The sequence below is a fragment of the Dipodomys ordii genome, unplaced genomic scaffold (genome assembly GCF_000151885.1).
Source record: "Dipodomys ordii isolate 6190 unplaced genomic scaffold, Dord_2.0 Scaffold23, whole genome shotgun sequence".
Lineage (NCBI taxonomy): Eukaryota > Metazoa > Chordata > Mammalia > Rodentia > Heteromyidae > Dipodomys > Dipodomys ordii.
The window spans coordinates 11,965,014-11,972,921 of NW_012267239.1; the positions used below are offsets into that span (position 1 = coordinate 11,965,014).

Sequence of the window (7,908 nt, forward strand, 5' to 3'; positions counted from 1 at the left end):
GCCGCCCAGCCTCTGAGTGCCTGGCCCGCCAATCACAACGAGCGACGCCCAGCCTCTGAGTGCCTGGCCCGCCAATCACAATGAGTGCCGCCCAGCCTCTGAGTGCCTGGCCCGCCAATCACAATGAGAACACTTGCTGATCTGCCTTTGGCATTCCACACTCTCCCATCTTAATTGGACATAGGTGCAATTTCTGGCTGGCTGCACAAATAAAATTTTACCAGCTGGACCACAATTAAATTTAATTGGATACTTTAACAAAACGTGTTCAGCTCACCTATGAAATGCCCAGTGATTCTGGACTTAGTCCATATTTTGCCACACCTCCTTCCTAAAAATCATAGATTTTAATTTGAAATCTCATCAGGGATTGTTTGCAATAATCCCAAACTGAAGTCCCTGGATACTCAGATACTTTAAAAAGTACCTGAGTGCTGTGTGAGAAGTTGGTTCCCACAACTTCTCAGGATGCTCTTGGCTCTTGAGATTTCACCCTTAAAAATTTCTAGAGTGCCATTTTAGCTTATTTTGTTATATTTATGCATGCAGTTGGTTCATTGTTATTATGATATAGCAAGATCCTTGAATATAGGATGACAATCTGCAGACTTGCTCAGTAAGTATCTGATGCATAAATGGATGGATGGATGAGACAAATTCATGGGAACTGTTCCTGTTCTAGGGGTTTCCCTCAATTTTTCTCTGATTAGCTAATAATGCTGTGAGTTGTTTAGAATACTTAGAATACTAAGATAAATCAATAATGTGAGAGTTTAAAGACATTGAAAATACAAAAAAATAGGCAAACATATTTAGAGTAATTTCTCAATGACTTTTGTCACTATTTCAAATCCTTCCATTAAAAACATGACTATTTTCAAGTTGCAGAGTTTATAGCAGACATTTAAAGCCCATACATTTTTATTCCTTGTGAGAAATCTTTGCAGAGTCCTAACACCTTTTTGTGACATGAGTTAGAGTACATTACTTGGTGAATGTGAATTTACTTATAGTAAATTCAGTGCACAGCAGCAGCAGCAGCAGCAGACTGAGTTCAAGCTCAAAGCAAGTGATCACTCCCCTTTCTAGACTGATAGGAATGTTTCCTGGTCCACTCCCTGCCCTATCCTCTTCCCCTTGTTCACAGTTACAGTTACACAGACCTGTTGGGCCCCCTGACCCAACCCACATCCATCCCGAGATGCTCTCTCCAAAGTGTGCGAAATTGAATGTCAGGATTTGTCTTGGGAGTTGTGCCTCTAACATGTGAACTTTGACATTCACGTCTGTCTTTTTCCCCAAAGTCTTTCAAATAATCAGAGGAAGACTTCCTCTGCATTCACTATTCTTAATGGATAGAGAAGTTCAATGAATATTACTGTGGAACTTCAAGATCCCAGATTGCTTTCTGAATCATTTACAAGAAACATGAATGGAGATATAGTTAGGTGTTCATTGTCTCTTCACTCAGTGACAAGTTATGGGTTTATAGGAAAAGCCTATCCGAATCTTTAGCTCAACTCTGAGGGTAACAGGGTTCGAAGAGTTTTCTTAGTGTAACTAGATTAACTCTGTGCCACCAGAGGGAGCCATAAACCAGTATGTTGGTAGGCGACTAGCGCAGTGGGTTAGACTCTGGAGTGAGCCCTAAAAGGTTCAGGGGAAAATACACAACAAATTAAAATATGCATCACATGTCTACAGCCTTCTAGGTCTTCCTATGCACAGTTTCTTTCTTAAAAGACCTAAAAGACTTTGCCTACTGTGTGCATATTCACTGTTCATTGCTGGAGATTTTCATGATTTGCCTGTGTCATTTTTAATCTGTGCTTACTTATTTTAAAAGGTTATGCAGGTAGTAATTCAACAAGCAGTACCTGATACATAGGGATCCCCGGAGACCTCTGCCTTACAACCTCCCTTCTGTTATTTATTACAACAGAGTCCTTATGTTCTAACCAAATCCTACCTCCGTGTAGACAACCACATCCATAACGTTGCTACCTACCTGTGATTTTGGTGCCCTCTTCTAAGACAAGAGGAATAACAGAGCCGTTTTCCTAGTCGGTTTCATTTTCCCACACCTTTTTGCTCCAGCCCCCTGCACATGTGTCTTTTGATCCTGGGTGTCACTGATGAGATGGGGTATTTTCTCATTTACTTTGCTTTTAACTCAAACATGTACCAGAGCAGCCATTCAGTCCAAATCCATATTGCTTCTTATCCCTGAACAGAACATCAAGGCAGCCCCCAAATCTGTCTCTAAACAGAACATCATTGCCCGAATTCAGCCCTATCAAGTCCCCGGTCTGCTAGAGGCAAGGTGCTAGGGCAGGCCTCTGTCAAAGGGGAGTTTGGAGGGGTTGTGGAGCAGGATCCTGTGAAGCTTTGGTGGTTGTTATCATCAGCAGTGAGCATGTCACTCACTGCAATCACTGCAGTTCATCCCTAAGAATATCTCATGAAGACATCTTTCCTGGGAAACAAACCAGGCAGCTACTGCAATCTGTGTGACCGGCTTCCAGGCCACGTGTCACGCCGCAAATATGTGGGCATCCAGGACTGTTTTCCTTGCTGTAGACCCCCAAAACAGCTCTGCCCTAAGAATATTCTGGCACTCCATGACCCAGGGCAAACAAAGCTGGCGTCTGGTCAGCGCCCTTGGTCTTCTGGATTGAAGGGAAGTGTACCCAGGCATACACAGCAGAAGGCCACTGAAGGAGCTTATATTCTTTAGTAAACTGGTGGTGCTTCTCCTCCTCCTCTCTTCCTCAACCTTTTGAGGAGAATGTAACCGAAACAAGAACATATCTATATTTTTAAAAATTCTGTGTCCATTCTCAGCAGGGACTGTGGACACTTGGTCTCTCCAGTGCTTTGCATATTAAATATTGACTACCAAATAAGAACAGGAAGTCTATCTCTCAGCTCCTCTATTCTTCCCAACAGAGAAAAGTATTCAATATGTAGTAGGAGGAGGAGCTAATTTTTCCAGCATTTTCACATGTCAGATGACATACTAACCACCTGGCATAGTTCATTACAATGTGATATCACCACAATCCTTCCAGGTAGTAGTATTACTTCATGTCACAGGAGGGAGAACTAAAGCTGGTAGGCCATAAGACATTAGCTCGAGTTCTCACAGACACCAAAGATGTGAGATCAACACTGAGTCAGCATTTGCAGCCACACTCTAAGACCCTTAAACAGTGTACTAAAATAGAGAGTGTGTATACAAGTTGTATACCTTGGGTTTTACATCTCCAACTATAAATCTGGCATTTAAGAGCCTATTCGGTTAAAAAAAAATACTTCCCGACAGTTTCTCCAACAAAAGAAAAGCCCCCATAGCTGCTGGATTTTGTGATGTCAGGACCCCAGGAAAGGCTGTAGGCTGAATATTCAGGCTCCTTGCATGGGGGACAGACCTTTCTCCTGTCTCGGGCCCTACCTGTTAGACTCACACGGCAGACATAACCGGCTAAGAGAGGGTGAGCCCCTCCAAACTGCTTGGACTGTATGACAAACTGAATTAACACTTCTTGAACATGCTCACGGCCCTGCCATGATCTATAGAAGATCAAGAAGGTGTAGAAACCACAGGCAGCTCTGATGGAGCTTGGTCACTAGCAAAAAGAACTGCACTCAAGTTGCAAGGGCACAAAATCCCTGGGGCCAGCCAGTCACCCCAGGGTGCAGTTTGCTTCCTGTTTCAGAAAGAACATAATGAAGTTCTAGAGAGGAGGATTAAAACAGAATGATCTGCTAGCTGGCGATTGCTTGAGAGCCCAGAAAATAGAAGGGGATTGTTGAGGGTATGTGGTGTCAGGAAAGTTCTGGAGACGGTGCCTGAAGGACTAGCTCAGGCCAAAGCTGGCCAGAACAAAAGCAGGGAAATGTGACAGGAACATGTGAAATTGGGGGAGGAAGAAGAGGGTCAGTAAGACTGTAAGACAGGAGTGAGGAACGGTCACTGCTCCCAAAGCCTTACTGACCACCTCTGTGGTCCAGGCGGGAGAAAGTATCTGGGCTGCCAGGGAGGGAAACAGAACTCCCCAGGCTCCAGTGGCCGGGATTACCCAGCATAGATCCTGGCTGGAACTGCCCGCCCGCTGGCCCTCCTCACCCGTGCTGTTTGTTGACGCAGCTTCCTGCTCCTCTCTTGGCCAAGTCTTGGGCAGGGTCTGCAGTCAGACTGTGTGGGCAGAGGCTTTGGAGGCTTTGAGGCGATCCGGTGATCTCCACCTCTTGCTTCTACGCCTTTGGGCTGCTGCCTCTCCTCCACCGCGAGCTGAGCCTAGGGGTGAGCTTCCAGTGAACAGAACATGGCAAGTGTCATTTGGTGGATTAGGCTGCAAAGGGCTGTGACAGCGGTCTTGCTGCTACCGGTATCATTGTCTCCTTTATTTAAATAAAGCAGATTGCTGCATTTCAAGCTGCCCTAGGTGTAGCCCCAAGGCGACTGGAGAATTGAGGGTAAGGAGTCTCTTGATTCCATGCTTTAGTTAACTCATTTGTCAACTATGAAGAATGATAATACTTCTGACAGCACAGGGCCTCTGTAGGACTAGATGGGTTAATGCATGGAAAACGAACAGAACAGAGCATACCGGTGACACTGGCGTCATCACCATCAGCGCTGAGTTCGGGGAAACATTTCTGAGCTCCTTCTAGAGGAAACATAATGTTACTGCTGGACAATTAAGAATAAACGCTCTCCCTTCAGCTGCCAACCATAAATTTTGAATATTAAAGACACAAGAGCTTCAAACGGGCCTCATCTGAAAATGCACATCATTATGCACCAATGCCCAGCCAGCCTCACTGAACCCAGGATAACCGAAATGACGTCAATTTGAAATAGAGAACCAGACACAGAGTTTGTGTCGGAAGTTACTTTTAATTCCCAGATTTGTCCCTTTCTACTGTTTCCTGCAATGGTAACAGCCACCAGCACTGGATTTTCAGTGCACTTGACAGCAATTTGAAAAGCTGGCTATTAGAAGAAGGACAGGCTGCCATTTTTCTCCTTTAAAAACAAAACAAAACACTGGTCTATGGACCCATTGGACTAACCTGCTTGTTTCCTCTAAATCCTAGGTTGTACGTATGCGGTGGGTAGAATTTAAAATCTGATTCTTTTTCGAATCTCAAGGAAAAGCAGCGGGAGTCACTCGCAGCCCCGCAAGCCCCCCAGACACAGCGCAGGACATTCTGCCGTGAGGGCTGGCGCAGCAGTGACACAGAGAGAGAAAGAAACCTCAAAGGAGAGATGGCTTCCCGAGGCACAGGAACTCTGAATTCCACTGAAAATTACGCACCCTCCTCCTGCGGAGAAGTAAGATTGGCTTTGTCAGGTTCCCTGAGCTGTGGGAAGGAGATTTCACCAGCTCAGACATTCCAGAGGTGAGCTGAGCTCAGAACAGACTGTTGGAGACAAGATGAACGCGGGGGGGGGGGGGGGGCGCTTCACACCCTGGGCTCCCATCCACGTGATTCTTCACCTTCTAAAGTGAGTGTCGCTCTGACACCTGACGTCAGTGACACAAAGCGACACGTGTCTCCTTTCCCACCCTGTGCCCACCTACTCCACCAGCAATCGCCGAAACTGCAGCGAGTCGGGGAAGGTGGTTGCCAACAGCAGCTTCAACAAATCTGTGCTATGGAACTGCAGGAAAAATTAAAATGCAGAAAAAAACCCCAAAGGCACCGAGTTTAGCCTGAGTTCGACTTACCTGGTTAAGTATAATTTCATAAGCCACTGGACTTCAATCTCATTTGGCCCAAAGGAAAACCTGCGGGGAATGGGTGAGCTCCACCTCCCAGGGACAGTGAACTTCAGTATGCCATAGCAACAGAACACACTTCCTAAAGGTGTTGACACAGTATTTTTCAGAACAGAACTTAGAAACAAACAGAAAAATGCTATTAGTGTTTGCCGTGAACTTGAAGTCCATGAGATCTGCCTGGAAATGATTTGCATCTTTTCTTTCTCTCTGTGTGTGTGTGTGGGGGGAGGCTTCCTTCAACTGAGAATGGAACTTAAAAAAGAGCTGGCAAGGGCTGACCTATACACTCATGATTAAGCAGAGGCTGACCTGGAGGCAAACAGAAATGAGCCTTGGTTCTGCTGGTGGCTTGAACTCTTGCTTTGTTCTACTGTTCCAGCTGCAGACTCTTGAAAGATGAACAAGTCCAATTGTTGGTGGTGGAGATGAATACCTGAGGGCAGGTGGTCACTGTGCGGCCCAGGTCCTTCAGGTGCGCTCCGATCCCCGCACCTCGGGACACGTGGGCTACATGCCCCTTTGCGTGGTTTAGGCTTTGAACTCTGAGCCAGGGTGACTTGTTAGCTTTAACCTTGTAATGTAATCCTCTGAATGCAAGGCATAAAAAAAAAGAGGAAGGGTGGGTGGGGAGGGAAAGGAAGAGGAAGAGAAGGAGAAAGAAGAGGAGGAGGCAGAGGAAGAGGAGACACCTGTGTTCATCCACAGGGAATTGCAACTAAGATACTTGCCTGGATTTAAACATTTTGATGTGGCTTCCAAGTCTTTGAAAAGAAAGTATATAGAAACTTAGTAGCTGATTGTGGCTGTGATAAAGATCCTCACTAATGATAATCACTTGCAAATGTGAGAAAAAAAGAACTACTATCAAATGTGCATCTTTCCTGTTGGCACCAAACCAAAAGCAATATATGCCTCGAAGTCCTTCCTGTTCATAGGTTTATTACTTAACACTACCAGCTGCCCCGTTGTCTGTAAAAAGAAGTGTGCGATTTAAATATGTCAATAAAAAGCACACGCGCGTTTTTCTCTTAAATATGATGGTAGCTAGCAGTCAGCTACCTCGACTCTATAGCTCTTCCTGTCAATGCCTTGACTGGAGTCGATGCAGACCAAAGCCATACGCATCATTACTGGAGAAATGCACTTTCAGCGCACAGATGATTCTTCTAGAGGCTAAAATGGATACTGAAGATTGCTTCAGTGTGGTGTAGCATGTAATAAACTGCCAATAATAGGGGTGAAGGCTTTTGTGAGATTCTATGTCCTCAAATATGTGGATCCTGGCTAGTTAGACTGCCTCCTCTGTGGCAAAGATGTATGAAGTTCATGGGGAGAACGAAGGTCGGAGATCTTTGGCTAGTAAATTAAGTGAAGTTTAACTGGCTTTCCTAGAATGGAATCCCCAGCTTAGGGTTCATTAACATCTCTTGGGCAGGTGGTCACTATGAATAATGTAATGCATAGCAAATGACATGTTTCATTATGTGGTGGTAGCCATTTTTCACTAGCTTTTTTTTTTTTTCTTCTTCTTGATCTGGGGGCTTGAACTCAGGGCCTGGGCACTGTCTTTGAGTTTCTCTGTGCTCACGGCTAGCACGCTACCACTTGAGCCACAGCGCCATTTGCAGCTTTGTCTGTGTCTGTGGTACTGAGGAACCCAGGGCTGGGCGAGCAGCTACCACTGAGCCACCTTCCCACCCCTCACTAGCATTTTAAAGCTCCATTATTGGGAAAAGGTATCTAAGAGTATCTTTGTGTGTGGGGGTCCTCAGGAGAGGAGAAAATAAATACATGCACTGTGTTTCAATCTTCGGGCCTCAGCGCGTTAGGCCTTTAAAATTTAGTTAGGCACGTGAAAGGTGTGTTAGTGCTGGAAAGAATGAGATGGAAATGAACAGGATGGAGCTGGGATGCAGCTCTGGGGCAGAGCGGCTGCTGCCCCAACAAGGCCCTGGGCTGCGTCCCAGGACTGGAGTGTGTCTGTCTGAGTGTCTGAGTGAGTGTCTGTCTGTCTCTCTGTGTCTCTGTTTCTGTGAGTGTCTGTCTCTGTGTGTGTCTGTGTGTCTGTGTCTCTGCGCGGGGCGGGCGTGGGCGGCGGGCACGGGGGCGGGGCTGC

The 7,908-nt window shown here is 45.9% G+C and overlaps 1 protein-coding gene across 1 annotated transcript in view; it reads right to left on the bottom strand.

Moving 5' to 3' along the window:
- Positions 1–5,817, bottom strand: part of LOC105984200 (transmembrane and coiled-coil domain-containing protein 5B-like) — a 26,279-nt gene extending 20,462 nt beyond the window's left edge. The window contains exon 1 of the mRNA XM_013014305.1: positions 5,739–5,817. Within this exon, the coding sequence (XP_012869759.1) occupies positions 5,739–5,758 (20 nt within the window). The 5' untranslated portion in view covers positions 5,759–5,817. The remainder of the gene's footprint in view (positions 1–5,738) is intronic.
- Between the last annotated feature and the right edge of the window lie 2,091 nt (positions 5,818–7,908).